Source organism: Chanos chanos, chromosome 1 (genome assembly GCF_902362185.1).
Source record: "Chanos chanos chromosome 1, fChaCha1.1, whole genome shotgun sequence".
In the NCBI taxonomy this organism is placed as follows: Eukaryota; Metazoa; Chordata; class Actinopteri; order Gonorynchiformes; family Chanidae; genus Chanos; species Chanos chanos.
The window spans coordinates 60,799,889-60,814,888 of record NC_044495.1 but is presented as its reverse complement, the minus strand read 5'-3'; the positions used below and the strand labels follow the sequence as shown (position 1 = coordinate 60,814,888).

The window sequence follows — 15,000 nt, the reverse complement described above, 5'->3', positions numbered from 1 at the left end:
GACAAACTGGATCTGCTTTATTTATATATTAGCATGTCATTCTACAATTCAATCAATGCTAGATAGCTTTGGTTTGGAATTTTATGCTCAGCGACTACATGTGACAATATGTTTTGAGCTATCAACTGGGGGCAAGACGTCTTGACATTTATGGAACCCCAGAAGTTAGCAGGTGCACATATACATGGCTCAGAGGGACACCTGCGGCACGCTCTGTCATCTTGCTTTTTTTTTTTTCAATATTTAAGACGTTGATGATATCAATGGCTGACCATGGAGCTTAGCAGCATTAGCAAAGGAGGCTATCTAACGACAGCGCTCTGTCACGCGACTGTGACAGTCCGTGGTGCAACAAGCAAAAGATTAAGACAGGCACTGGTAATATCAGTTGTACTTATAAAATGCCTAGCAGATTAAAATCAAGATTACCGTATAAATCGTTACAGGAAGATCTCGAAGCGGTCAGCTAACGTTAGCGTTTAGCTAAGATGCAGGAACAAGCAAAGGTTAAGTGAAAGAGGAAATAGGAAAGAGCATGTAACTGATCGGAGAAACAACAGGCTATCGCTTACCAGAGAGCACTGTGCCAAACTGTATCTTTAAAGTGTCATCGACAATGTTCGCTTCATAGTTTTAGAGTAACGACATTGTGTTTATGCAATTATCGCCAAGAAGTGCATCTTCAATATCACTCTCTCCCTCCGCTGTCAAAGAATATTAGACGCGCCTCAATGGACCTGTCCCGAGCCTCGATTGGTCAAAGAATTGTTGACGGAATCATTTGCCCTACGTTTATTGGACTAGCCTGTTTTCGGTCAAACGTTTCGTCGTGCAAATCACGCCCCACGCTTCTACAGCAGCATCAGGACCCCTACCATCATTTGAGTTAGTTGGCCTAAATGGGGTCGCAGAACTAGAATTGGAGGAGTTGCATTGTTAATATTGTCATATAGGGTAAATAATATTGTTATCGTTATATAAGATGTTGGACGTCATCCGAACGTAAGCAACGAGTGGTTATTTCCATTGTATTGGGTCCAACAAGCCTGTTTGAAAACAACACGTACTGATTACTGTATTACGGGTGGGGCCAGAACTCCGGAGCATCAGGAGTCTAAAATGCTGCTTCATTGCACAGGGCTGGGAGCACTCATGTGAATTAAGGCGTGGACTGAGAAAGTGTCAAGTCAAGTCAAAGAGTTTTATTGTCTATTAATGTACAGAACAACACAGGTCATTCGAACAATGAAAATATTATGACATGGCTAGGTCAGGGTACGTAGCACGGGACTTCTCCACATAATAAATACAGTAGAACAATGAGCAGACAGTCAGACAGACAGTAGTGTAAAACAACACGCAAAGGTGTGACAACACGAGTGTAATGACAAAGAAACAGATATAGCGGTAGTCCAGATGGGAGCAGTGCAAAGCGGGGTTTCTATTTACATGTACAAACGGTCAGATGTACAACATTTGTCTCTGTGCACGCGCACCGCTCTCTTCTGCATTTGAAATTTACTAAAATAATCGAGGAGCCTCTCGATCCGTCATTTCTTTCTCTGTCCGTCAAACCCCGCAAATTTTCCATTTACCTCTGCAGTGAGGTTTCTGCTATGGCTTTTATTTGATTCGTTTTGCTGTTGATCATGTGGGTTACTGTAAAATGAAATACAATCAAACGACACGTTACCTGTATGTAAGACTTAACCGTATGTATGAACGAATGGGAAAGTTCGACTTTTGTTTCTGACCCGCAGACAGTCTCCTCGCAACAGAACGACGTATTTGAATATTTTTGAACTACACGATTTCTCTTGACTCACACTGTCAACATGACCATAATTATCTCGTGCCCAGGAAAACTTCAGATATGAATCACAGAGTGAATTCCAAAACAAAGATCTGAAAAAAGAAAGACAGACACAAAGAAAGAAAGAAAGAAAGAAAGAAAGAAAGAAAGAAAGAAAGAAAGAAACGGTTGACGAAACATTTAAGTTTTTCAAGTGTTTTTTTTCTTTTCTTTTTCTTTTTCTTGTTTTCTTTTTTAGTGTGTTGTCCTGTATGGACAGTAAGCGGACTTTGTCTCATCCACCATATTCGCAACAGCCATCCACACGGAGGAGGGCTTATCTACGTATGATGTAGCTCTGTTGTGCGTCAACCCCTTGTGACTCTGCAGCCATGTTCACATAGGAGCATAACATCCACCGTAGCAGTGGATGTGGCGCTTCGTAGTTAAGGAAGACTAAGCTTTATTTTTGTTTTAATAGAGATCAGTTGTGCGAGACTCGTGAACTCTATAGAAAGCAGAAACGGATTTTTGTGCGTAACGTTGCTTTTCGTTTGGAAAGTGGAGAGGCGGAAGGTAAATTGTGCTGAATTTGTTTTGCTGCAAATTTTGCCCGGGCATGTTAGTGGAGTGCCATCGTTTGTGATGTGGCTTTATTAATAAGAAATATTTAGACTGCATTGTTTTTCTGTGTTACAGGCAACGCATCAGTCAGATATGTATTCCCACTTCCAAATGATTATCGCCAGTGACAAAAATACTTGCCTTGCTTGAGACAGGCTTCGGGTTTAAACACACACATACTGCGTTGCATTGTACATAGTGTTCTAAGCAGATAGCCCTCACGTTCATTCTCAAGGTGTACAGGGTCGTGTTTTTCTCTTTCCCAGAATGGTGCAATGTTGCCGTTATGTATATTAGCTTATTTCGAAGAAGGCGGTCAATTATATTGTTATGTTGTGTTTTATTTTATCACATTAAAACATGCTTTGCCAAATCTTAGCAGTGTTGCACTAAGTTTCAGTACAAAATTGTTCTTTGTAAAAGAGACTGAAATAGAGCATTGACCAGGGCATATGGCCCTCATATAAATACTAACGGTGAAATAGAACTGATGCATGATATCGGATGTCGAACTCAAGAGTTTTACCCATCTCTGTTCCTCAGCTCTGAGCGATACGTCATGGCGTCTCGGAAAAAAGTCCTGCTGAAAGTGATTATCCTGGGAGACTCTGGGTGAGTGATGAACGTTTAACTCTCGAACACTCGAAACTTTATTTGCCAGACATATCTGAGTCCTCTTTGTTCGATTACATAGCAACATCAATGGCAATGATAAGAAAAAATATGCTTTATTTGTAAAGGAACGTTCACTTGTTAATCTCGAATACAGAAGTCAAAGTACTGACCAAATATTTCTTAATCCTGGTCCCGGAGACCTACATTGTGAGGTAGAGCGGCATTCGCACAATTCAACTCAGTTTATTCAAGACTCGCTGATAGACCAAGAGGGGCGTGATAGCATAAGGCAACACGCACTTCGGTTTGATATTCAGGAGTGGAGTTATCAGTCATAGCTGGAGAGGGCAGGGTTTTTTTTTTTGTTTTTTTTTTAGGTGTCATTAACAATAGACCAAAAGTGAGCTGTTTTCTGTCATGTGGTGGAGCTGTTAGAACTGTGCATTTCACTGTTCAGACATGACACAGGGTTTCGGTTTAGTTTGGGAATTCCCAAGAGCCGTTGCCGGTCTCAACAATGCAGTGTCCAAAAGCGTCGAGTCAGCCAATAAAACCGCGTTGTTATATCAGCATATTCATTTACAATCAGATATCAGAGATCCCAAACTCCAAAATATGACACAGAGTCCATCAGTCTAACTGACCATAAACCACTCCCATGTACATGTCTGAAATGTTTTGTTATATATATTTTTTTAATGACGGAGTGAACGGAGTCTAGTTTTATCCGTCCCCAGTCAAAGTCAAGTCTTTGTGCAGCTCATTAAAAAAAACAGTTCAGCCCTCTCACTGATTTTTTTTTTTTGTACTGACGCTTGAGAAACTGGAAATTCCTGTGCTTGTTTACAGAGTAGGGAAGACTTCTCTGATGAACCAGTACGTGAACAATAAATTCAGTAACCAGTACAAGGCCACCATTGGTGCGGATTTCCTCACCAAAGAGGTGATGGTGGATGACCGACTTGTCACCATGCAGGTATGTGCTAGTTTTCTTTTCTCTGCTCATTTTGCACAGACACACACACACACTCACACACTCACACACACACACACACACAAACACACACACACACACACAAACTCACACACATTCACACACACAAACACACACACACACACACACACACAAACTCACACACATTCACACACACACACACACACACAAAAACACACACACAAACACACATTCACACACACACACACACACGCACGCACGCACACACACACACACACAAACACACACACACACATGCCAGCTGCTGGCAAAAAAAGTCAAAGCCAAATTCTCACAAAACCTGGTTAAAGAAAGAGACATCCCAGCAAAACAAAACAATGTTGTCATTTCCTTGACAACATCACTGTTTTGGAAACAGTGGCATTGAGTTGTGATCTTTAGTATTTGCTTCTGCTTTGAAACTTCACAAGTCAGAGATAAGATACTGTCCACTGGACTGTACTTTTGTTGTTAAACAAGGTTCAACTTCTTCTTAAAACAGTGTTCACTGTACGTGTTTATTGACCACATTCTACTTTGAGAGACAACACACACACAAAAAAAAATCAATCAAGTCATCAGCTCAAGACAACAAAATCTGTATTTCGGTATCGGTCAACAGTCCCGTCCTCGATGCCATCGCACCTTGCCTTGTCAAGTCTGTGCTTTCCGTTTACAGAGCTTTGTTTGCGCACTGAACTTTGATCCTCCGATACGGGTTTTAGTCAAACATTCTATAGGTTGGAGTGAAAACCGAGTCGACCGGTGCCTTTTGAAAGTCCCTTCACTTCAGCGCCAATGAAAGTGATTCAGACGCATTACACACGAGCATGTGACTGTCTTTCGTCATGTCCTGGCATGCTGCTGGTGAAGAACAAGCCTTTGGTTTGTAGGTTTCACATGGGAGGGGAGTGTTGGCTTGTCCTGCCGAATGATCAGGTGACTTATGTGAAACTTCTTGTTTGTGTGTGTGTGTGTGTGTGTGTGTGTGTCTGTGTCTGTCAGATTTGGGATACAGCCGGTCAAGAGCGTTTCCAGTCTCTGGGCGTGGCTTTCTACCGTGGGGCAGACTGCTGTGTGCTGGTGTATGACGTCACGGCACCAAACTCCTTTAAGACACTAGACAGCTGGAGAGATGAGTTCCTGATCCAAGCCAGCCCTCGTGACCCGGAAAACTTCCCCTTCGTTGTGCTGGGCAACAAGATTGACCTGGAAAACAGACAGGTCAGAGGGCTCTCCTTGAACTCCGGTCAACACGGAGGAGAGAGAAAGAGAAAGAAAAAGTTCTAACTTTAAAAAAAAAAAAAACTAAAAAAAACCCAATTAAATTTCTCAAAACGTCTGTAACATGTCACTGTGATTGTATCTCGCTAAAGGAAATGTTCTGAGATGTTGCTCTTCAAAAGTTTTCAGATCTCAGAATTTTTTTTTTTTTCAAAAACTATTTTTATCCTTTGTACTTAATTTCATTAGATTTCATATGTGTTGATTTTGGAGAATTACTATGACATTTAATGAACCATGACCACCCCCCCCTCCTCCCCAAAACAGGTGACAACAAAACGCGCCCAAGCCTGGTGTCAGAGCAAAAATAACATTCCGTATTTCGAGACCAGCGCCAAAGAGGCCATTAATGTGGACCAGGCCTTCCAAACCATCGCACGCAATGCACTCAAACAGGTAGAGGAACATTCCAGAAACTTCCCTGTAACTTCAGTTCGCATTAGCCATACATAGCACAGAGCTGACTCTACCACACTACCTGTTTGACACGTGATGGCAGCCAGCCTGTGTGCCTGTTCCCTTAGTTACGACCCGCAGCGGCTGTTTAACATTTGGCTCAATATGAAAAAAAAAAAAAAAAAAGAATAAATTAACTGCTCCTGTGGTCTGCTTTTTTTTTTCCTCTGTTTCTCCATCAGGAGGCTGAGGTGGAGACGTATGATTTTCCGGATCAGATCAAACTCCGAGATGACAGACCTCCCTCTTCCAGCGACGGCTGCAGCTGCTGAGAGACGGAGAGAGAGAGAGACAGACAGAGAGAGACGGAGAGAAAGAGAGATGGATGGAGTGATGGAGGGATGAGGGGCAGACAGATGGTTGTGATCTAAATGAAGAGCCAGTCTTTCTGAAGTCATCGTTGACTCCTTGCTAATTAGGAAGTTTTTGTTTTTTTTCTTTGCCCCACTTCTTCTCAAGACGGTTTTTTTTTTTTTTTTTTTGGGGGGGGGGGGGGGGGGGGGGAGTGAAAAGAAAACTGTCATCAAAAGAATCCTGAAATTTTCCTTTTCCCCTCAACAACTTCGGAGCGACACATGAGGAAATAGACTTATTAATGAGGAAGCGGAGGAGGTTGTGATTTTGAGCTCTCTTCCGTCTGTTCCAGTCCTCACAGCGAGCGTTCCTATTAACCCCTCGAAGGGCCGTTCGGCCGCAACTGCCACTACAGCAGAGACATCTGCGTCCTGTTCTTTTCTTTCCCCTCATTTCTTGCATTTTTCTGTAACATTGTGCCTTTTGTCTTTTTTGGCCCTATTTTTGTGTTTTTGTTTTGTTCTTCAGTGTGTGTTTGACAAAAGCAGGGCTGTGTTTTTAGTTTAGTTCCCCCCCCCCCCCCCCCCCCCCCCGTGAAATTCTAAGCTGTGTTTGTACTGTCCCTGCTGTAATGAAATCTTTAGTCTTGGGGGGGCAGTAACAACGTTTATATATTTGACTGATTGGAATGTGTGCAATTGTTGTGGCCCAATTCTTGGTGAATAGATTTATAGATTTATCCTTAGTAAAATGTGATGCCACGCTGAGCACCGACTTAAACCGCTGCTGACAGGACATGAGTGAGGCATGAAACGCTGGGTATTTGTGTGAGAGTTTCAGAGGAACTGAAAGATTTGGGTACAGAAGTGAGACACGATTTATAGCTTTTGACGTCGTCTGACGTCGTGTGAAAATGTAATTAACCCAGCTAAGGGGTTCGGTTAATGCACCGCTGATTGGCTTTGGGACTCAAACTCTTCATTCCCAGACTGGCTGCCTGGGAAATTAGCCTTAGAGTGGTAAGCACACTCTGACACTGACACACACACTCACACACACACTCTCTCTCTGAGCAGAACAACTTTTACCCCAAGACCTGATCCTGGTCCTCCTGTTTCAACAGTCCAAACTGAGGATATGGTGACTAGGGGAAAAACGCTGTCTGAGATTGTAAAAGAATGTCTTTGGAAGGAGTGTGGCTGGTCAAAGGTCAACTCAAGTAGTCGTCATGTTTGAAACAGTCATGTGACTTTGCAAGATTTGCACATTCCCAGAACTACAGTTCCAGCAGTTACGGTCCATATGAAACAGTGTGTAATTTCAAACATACCCTAAAATTTCAGGAAAAAAGTGCATGTTTTGGAATAGAACATGTCAGAAGGAGGGATGCTGAAAACGTACATTTTTACTGTTGTAGTACGAGTAAAAAGTTTGTCCCGTTTGATTTTCACACACACACACAAGACTTTGTTTTCATATTGTCTTTGTACATCTATGGTCGTCCTTTCACACTTCACTTTGACTGCTCTGGTATAAAACACACTGCAGTTTTATATAAGGTAACAAATAGAATTATATATGTTGTCACTAGAGAGCCAAGATTTGTGTTTGTTTGTTTGTTTTTGTTTTTAATTTTGGCACTATTTTTGCCACAATACCTTGCGTATCATTTCCAAACCAAAAAAGTCAAAATAAAGATGCATTTTAAGACCTAACACTTTGGCATGTTTTTGTTGTGAATCACAGACTGTGAGGGACTGTGGTGAGTAGTAGAATTCATTCAGTAAACTCTGTAACAAGGACATTGTAGAGCATTCTGGGTCCCTTCTGAATTTTTTACTTCATATTAATATAAACATCATATTTACAAAACTCAAAAGTCAAATCAACACCACCTCTTTACCAGTTCAGCGACGAAGACAAAGTCAAACAGATCTTTTTTCCAGAGGACGCAGAAACCTCTTGTTTTGTTTTCGTTAAGATCTTACGTTGAATCTTAAAAAAAAAACAAACAAACAAACAAACAAATGGGGACACACGGTCTGTGAGTCCTGAAAAAAGACAGAACATCAAACCTGCTTTATGGTCCTACCTCCTGAAAGGTCAAGGTCAAATGAAGGACGAGATGCTTTTGCTAAAAGTTCAAACAGGCAGGACAGAGCCTATCAGGTCAAAGCAAATCAGGAAAAAAAATAATGACAAACAAACAAAAAATCAGTTCATGATTTGCAAGTCTAGCAGTAGTCATGTGAGTCTGTCGGATGCTGTGAACAGGGAGTTAGGTGGGGGCGTCTGGTGAGAGGACCTTTCAGCCGGGTTCTGATCCAAACACATGCAAGCACCACACAGACCGTCCCGTTCGTTCTGAGCCGAGCTAAGCCCAAAGCACACGGCATCAAGAGGCTGCTGATTAGTTTCCTCACTAAAACAAACAAACAAACAAATAAAAAAAAGTCCATGTCGTATCCATCTCTTCTCTCTCTCTCTGTCTCTCTACGTGTTTCACGCTCTCTCTGTAGCAAGTCATTCAGTCTGCCTGTGGGCTGTTTAAATATTTTGTTTTCTGTGCGTCTCTTTCTCTGCATCTCTCTCCCTCTCTTTTTCAGTCCATGTAAGAGGTGTCCATTCCTTCTGTTTCGGGGTGCAGCATTCGTCCGGCCAGACGCTCAATGTCGTCCAGACTCAGCTGCCGGAGGGAACGCTCATAATCCTGAGGAGGAACAACACACATGTTGGACGAACTCTCTCTCTCTTTAAATCAGGACAGGACACTTCAGCAATCAACTCTTCAGGAATGCATGATATTACGCTTTAAAAAGGTGGATAAAATGTCCAGGGCAGCTCACAAACGTGTATTACACACCACTGGACTGCTCAACGTCCTGTTGAAATGAAGTAAGTGAAACTGCATGGACGAAGACAGTGACTGGGGAGGAACAGGACGGACAAAGGAAGAGAGAAAAAGAGAAGGAGAAACGAGGGGGGGGCGCGGGCGCGGGGGGCTTTACCTTAATGAGCTGCTCCTGCACTTTTGCTGCGTCTGCAGCGCTGAAGTGTTTGGCTAAGACTGCGGACAGGAGCTGCCATACACCACCAGTGTTCCCATTACTGCTGGCGGCAGCGCTGGTGCTGCCGGCCGCTCCACCTGCGACCGCCCCCTTCTCCGGAGCTGGACGCACCACCAGGTTCAGCTTGGCCTCCGGGCCGATGGAGTAATCACTCAGTCTGTGCTCGTCTAGGAAGAGGAACGCAATGATCACACACACACGCGCGCGCGCGCAATGAAACAAACCGAAATTAGAGCCACGAGTACTATAAGATTATTTCACCCTTTTGGTTCAAGCAATATGCAGGTTTACTGATTAAGGATCTTGCCTGATATCTTCAAATCTGCAAGTTTCGACTGTTGATATTACCTGCTAAGGCTTTTCCTTTGTAAAGCAGCCGCTGTTGATTGGGTGGTATATTCAACCTTTCGGACACTAACTCCTTCACTGTGGATACCTTTTCATCTTCGGTCACCTGTGTATGCAGGGCAAAACATACAAAAAATTGTAGGCAAGCCACACGACACCGTTAGGCTGATGAGTGTGATTCACAATCAGTATATTTCTGAGTGTGTGTATATACGCTTACATTCACTTAACATTTCACTTCAGTACACCCTCTCCCAAACGTTAACAATGAAGACACATCAATAACGGCGCTTTACAGTCTGTGGATCCTAAGCGATGTCTAGTGAACGAAATTTAGTATCATTCCCATGAACACTAGTGAGTCTATCCTCCAAATCTATTTACCACAGCGTTGGCATGGTACGGTAATATATTATGGCTTGTTCTTGTTAGCGGCTGAGCTGAGAAGAGCGCCTAGTTAACACGAGTAAGAATCTGTGACAGAGGGGGAAGGATGGCAAACCATACTACTCGATGCTAACGATGCAGTGAAGGCTGTATTACTTGCTCGGTTAGCTGAGTTTGTATATGCTAACTGCTTTGCCATCTGCACATGAAAACCAAAATAAATTTTTAACTCGTCAGCTTTGGACATCCCGTCAACGTCGTTACACATACACTGGTAGTGTCTGATGCCTGATCTTCGCGTCGTTACATACCTGAGGTTCATAACAGTCAATAATGGCTTTATTCTGGCACAGCTAACTGGCTAACCTAGCCTACAGTTAGCAACTTAGCTAGAAGATAAGAGGACTAGAAACTTCTCCAAGGAAGCACACACACAGCTTTTACGCTCTCGTACCTGCACATTACATTCTTTTCCTTGAAGCGGCTTCACCGTGAGAATCATTTTATTCTAGCATAAAAAGTCCCAGATTTTATAAAATATGCGGCAGCCGATATTTTCTATCAGTCGTTGGCCCGGTGGTCAGTGTTTCAAGCAGACATGATATACGGTACTATGTATGCTGGTACTGGGCATGCGCGACAGCATGGGAGCCAATCCACCGATCAGTCACCTGTCCAGAATTTGCAGAGACCAGCGCACAATGAGACTGCAATAATGTTTGACCACTTTCAGAGATGGGCAGTATTTCAATTAGATGTATTTAAAAATACGTATTTAATTACTTTCGAGTATTTTGTCATTTGTACTTTGCTGGATGGAAAATAATCAGATGTAATTTGCAACAAAATCCTTTGAGAGATTGTATTTTGTGCATTTAAAATACTTAAAATACTTCATCAAATATGTCATTTTATTCTTAAGTAAGACAAGAACTTTTATCACCAGGCTTACTGTAGGACTACTAACTACAGGACTAGTAAATATAGCCTATCACAGTCTTTGGCTAGATGCATGTGAATCACGTGACACATCCCATTGGGTTCAGCGCACTCTCGTGTGAACTGTTTGTTTTCTTCATGACCAGGGGGTTATTCCAGAAAACGGGTTTAGTGAAAACTCAGAGTTAGTTAACTCAGAGTAAATAGTAAACCTCCTAGCTGAAGAGCCCTATGACTTCATTCTCCAAGCAAAACAAAGCCATTGGGCTCTTCTATTAGGAGGTTTACTACTTGCTTTGAGTTAACCAACTCAGAGTTTTTACTACACCCGCTTTCTGGAATACCCCTGGTAAGCCAAGGAAAGAGGCTGCTTTGGTGCTCGGTGCACATTGCCTTGGGGCCCACTGTCCTGCACATCTTTGTTTTAACTCAGGACTGACACACCTGTATCCACTGATCAATTCATCATCAAGCCCTTGATTAGCTCAACTGACTGTGATAATGAAGAGTTAAAACCGAGACATGCAGGACAGTAGGCCCTGAGGTCCGGAGTTGAGAACCACTGCCTTAAGGTAAAGTATGTAGTAAAATATACTATCAGATATGGCTCACTGAATGTCATTATAGGACAGAAGAATAGAGCAATTAGCAAATAGCTGTGCTCTAAAACTTGTGAATTTACCTGCTAGCTTGCTAGTGGCATTCTAGCTAACACCACAGGCAAGGTCAGACAGCCTGGGGCAGTGGCAACTTGTGGTTAGTCTTATGGAAGCCTTCATTAGCGATAAATCAGGTTAGCTACTTTTGTTCCTAAGGACAAACTCAATTTCTAACAGCTAAATTTAGGTGTTTTTACGCATAGCTGTTAATCTCTTATACTAAATGTGTTGCACTTCTTCAAATGACTACTTGTAAGGTTGGAGATCTAGTAAATTAGCTTAGTCCACTGTTGCTCTTATTGCTCCTGAACAAGGCATCTGCTAAATGCCTAAAATAGGGTTACAGGTAATTCTGTATGTATTTTTGTATTTACAAATTACTTGTATTTTAATTAAATACCATTTCTCACACTGGTATTTTATTTTGATACATTTGATGAGTAAGTATTTGTAATTTGCACTTAACACTTTTATTTTTTTTTTGTTATCCTTCATGCCAGAAGCACACGATAGTTTATATTATGAGATTAAGACCCAGTCGTGTCTGTTTGTTCACCCTTTTACTTCAGCATTTCTTGCATTTGTATCTGGTCTGATTCTGAACTTCGCTCCAGCACTTAAGTCACAGACGGCTCCTGAGTGGCTAGGCCTACGTGTTTGGTTTGTACTCTGCTTGTCATGGAAGTCACTTTGGACAACGTCATCTGCTAAATGAATCAAAGTTAATGTAATGTAAGAATTCCTCTGAAGCGTTTTGGCCTGCCTAAAATTGGATGTTTTTACTTTAGTTGTAGTTTGTTTGTGCAGTATTTATCCCGATGACGTGAAAATCGCGTTTCTGGTTTGTGCATGCAGTTTCTGGAACTTCATGCTTAGCATAATGCAGATTTGACAAAAGTTTTCATTTTTCTATAATAACCGCACAGTCAATGGGGGGTTGGAAACCTTTTATTAATTTTTAACAAGACTCGATCACATCTCTCAATTACATCTCTGCTAATTTATGCTCCTCATAATTCAAAGTGCCTGAGACCTCATTATCAAAGCTACAAATATCCTAATGAGAATCGTTTTCATGAACCTCTACTAGGGCACATCTGCCCATTTCTCATGTCCGCTGAGTTTTTGGAAAGGGTCCCGATATTTGGAAGAAACAAGAGAACCAACATTCGTAACTCTTGGAGAGGACAAAATCAAATCAAAATCAAAATAATCAAATTGAAGTTATTATTATTTTAAGTGTTCAGACAATTTTGGGAATGAAGCCTTTGGTGAACTAGTGCAAAGTTTCAAAGGGAGTTATCAAAATTAACTGGTAACACATTTATTTATACACAGGAAAGCTAATGTAATATTACAAGCCCTAAAAATTCCCCAAACACAGTTGATACTATATTCTAGCACACATCATAAACACCCTTAACTGACTAAATTATGAAAGGGTTGAGCATGTTTGTAATAGATAAACCTTTGTTAGAACTGCAGTGACTAGTTCTGGCCACTAGTTTTGATCAGCTGTGCTAAAGCAAATTTCCACCCAGAAATCCTATCATCTGACATCTACTTTTTGTTGGTGCTATTTTAACCTTGGTAAAATAGCACCAGCACTGTTTAGGGGGTCCAGTTTTCATTTTTTTTTTTTTTTTTTTTTTTTTTTTTTTTACAGAAGCCGATAAATCAACAAAACAAAACGTTGAGTGGAAGCCTGGGCTCTGTGTTGTCAAAACTGTGGGCTTTAAGCTAAGCATGTGTGCCTGAGTCATCAGACACAGGGTTTTTGGGTGGAACTGTACAAAGCAGTCTGAAAAGGCATGAAGTGTGACAGTTACTCATTACAATTTCAATTTAACTGAAGAAAAAGACAGGAAAGCCATGTATATGTTATGTTCTGATTGGGAGCTATTGACGAAGTTGAAGACAGGAAGTTGAAAAGCAGCTGTCACAGGAAACCTGCGTAAAGGAAGAAAAAGGCACATAAATATGGTCAGTGGGTGTTCTTCAAAAAAACCACATCTAACCAAGAAGGCACCAAACATATCAAAAACACCTAGTCTTTTAAAAGAGAAATCATAATTACACCCATTTTAACACTTTCTTTCTATTAACTGTTACAAAAATGCCTTCCACTTTTTTGGTTGTTGTTGTTGTTCTTGCTGTTTACATTTTCAAATCCAACTAAACTATCAATGTGCTGGCATCAGAATCCAAAACAATATATATATATATATATATATATATATATACAAATAAAAAAAACAAAAGAATTTGAAGCCCAGCCTTTGAACGGTTAAGAATGAGAAGAGCATACATACCCCACACACGCCACACCATTTACATATCTGCCTCTGAAACAAAAAAAAATGAAAAACACGTATTTCAAACAGAGGCTCCACGTGACAACATGATACTCATAGCAACTGGTGCAGTAGTATCCACGGTAACTCTGAAAGATTCTTACCCCAGGTGTAGCTGTTGGTGCTCTTCATGTGTGTAACTTTGCAGGTGTATTGCTCGCCCTGCTGGGGTTTGAAGGGCGCGTGTTTGGTGAGGTGGAAGTCCCAGCCCTGCTCGAACGCCAGATCTGTCTGCTTGGCCCCACCGATTGGCTGGCCGTCCTTCAGGAGCTCAATAGTGATGTCTGGGGGGTGGAAACCGCTGACGTGACAGATCAGCGTGTTGTCCTTCCCATATTCTCCTGGGTTACGGCTGTAGATCTGGACTTTGGGATGTGCTGAACAAAAAACAAAGAAAACAAAAAATTCGACTTCTGTGTTGACATTACCTCCTCTCTACAAACAGTGACATCATAATGTTCTACAGACGTCTGGGGTAAGCTCAGGAGAGTTGAGGTTTCGGAGAAAATGTGATATGTGATTTTGCATAAAATATTAAAGCATTATCATTTTCTTACAAAAAACATTATTATTCTTATTATTAATAAGATTATTATCACTATAATTATTAATGTTGGTTTGTTTTTGATTCGGGTTGTCGAAATCAACGTGTCACAAGACTGCAATAACTACTTAGTAATCTGTACATATTTACGAACGAGTATTTATTTGTCTGTCGGAAATTTGTTTTTTGCTTTGATAATTTTCTATTCACGTCTTACAATTTAGATGTAGTGTAGTTATGCATGTTTAAATTCATACCGTAAAATATATAATTATTACTACAAGGTACATTATAATTTACTGTCTGACATGGCGGCGAGTTTAGTGCACTTCCTAGTATTGCTTCGTGATCTTCAACAACAACTAAGAAAACTGAACTGGCAGCCGCACGGCCTTGCAAAACAGATGTTTAGAAAAGAAAACAAATAACAAATATTTTTAATCTTCTCGAAAAAAAATCTAAATATCCAATTTTTTTATTCCATAGTCTAAAGGTTCTAGTTTCGTGCTTCTCATAATGTCGCACTCGAAATTTCACAAAGTGAAAGTAGCTACACCGAATCTAAAGGGGGAATTCCGACAACAATGAAACATAGGGACAATCTGAGAAAATCAACGTGACTTATGTTCCAGTAGCCCCAAA

The 15,000-nt window shown here is 41.2% G+C and overlaps 3 protein-coding genes across 3 annotated transcripts in view; 1 reads left to right on the top strand and 2 right to left on the bottom strand.

Moving 5' to 3' along the window:
- The first annotated feature begins 2,212 nt into the window (after positions 1–2,212).
- On the top strand, positions 2,213–6,235 carry rab7b (RAB7b, member RAS oncogene family). The gene is made up of 6 exons (XM_030770370.1): positions 2,213–2,368; positions 2,960–3,028; positions 3,881–4,007; positions 5,031–5,249; positions 5,577–5,705; positions 5,948–6,235. Exons 2-6 carry the CDS (start codon positions 2,976–2,978, stop codon positions 6,035–6,037), a joined length of 618 nt encoding a protein of 205 aa, XP_030626230.1. The 5' UTR covers positions 2,213–2,368; positions 2,960–2,975; the 3' UTR covers positions 6,038–6,235.
- Positions 6,236–8,539: 2,304 nt separating this feature from the next.
- Positions 8,540–10,394, bottom strand: ubl4a (ubiquitin like 4A). The gene is made up of 4 exons (XM_030784011.1): positions 10,317–10,394; positions 9,476–9,581; positions 9,068–9,294; positions 8,540–8,769 (listed from the first exon to the last, which is right to left on the bottom strand). The coding sequence occupies exons 1-4, from the start codon at positions 10,362–10,364 to the stop codon at positions 8,662–8,664; spliced, it is 489 nt and encodes a 162-aa protein (XP_030639871.1). The 5' UTR covers positions 10,365–10,394; the 3' UTR covers positions 8,540–8,661.
- Positions 10,395–12,390: 1,996 nt separating this feature from the next.
- b2ml (beta-2-microglobulin, like) overlaps positions 12,391–15,000 on the bottom strand; it is a 3,093-nt gene continuing 483 nt past the window's right edge. The window contains exons 2-4 of the mRNA XM_030790222.1: positions 13,919–14,191; positions 13,773–13,805; positions 12,391–13,410 (exon numbers count right to left, since the gene is read on the bottom strand). Coding sequence (XP_030646082.1) covers positions 13,792–13,805; positions 13,919–14,191 — 287 coding nt within the window. The 3' untranslated portion in view covers positions 12,391–13,410; positions 13,773–13,791. The remainder of the gene's footprint in view (positions 13,411–13,772; positions 13,806–13,918; positions 14,192–15,000) is intronic.

Excerpts from the sequence above, each read along its gene's own strand:
- ubl4a (XM_030784011.1), bottom strand. The coding sequence starts at position 10,364 with ATGATTCTCACGGTGAAGCCGCTTCAAGGAAAAGAATGTAATGTGCAG. Across the intron at positions 9,295-9,475 it reads CAAAGGAAAAGCCTTAGCAG|ACGAGCACAGACTGAGTGAT; the intron begins GTAATATCAACA and ends TCCTCTTCCTAG. Across the intron at positions 8,770-9,067 it reads TGCAGGAGCAGCTCATTAAG|GATTATGAGCGTTCCCTCCG; the intron begins GTAAAGCCCCCC and ends GTTCCTCCTCAG.
- rab7b (XM_030770370.1), top strand. The coding sequence starts at position 2,976 with ATGGCGTCTCGGAAAAAAGTCCTGCTGAAAGTGATTATCCTGGGAGAC. Across the intron at positions 3,029-3,880 it reads ATTATCCTGGGAGACTCTGG|AGTAGGGAAGACTTCTCTGA; the intron begins GTGAGTGATGAA and ends GCTTGTTTACAG. Across the intron at positions 5,250-5,576 it reads TTGACCTGGAAAACAGACAG|GTGACAACAAAACGCGCCCA; the intron begins GTCAGAGGGCTC and ends TCCCCAAAACAG.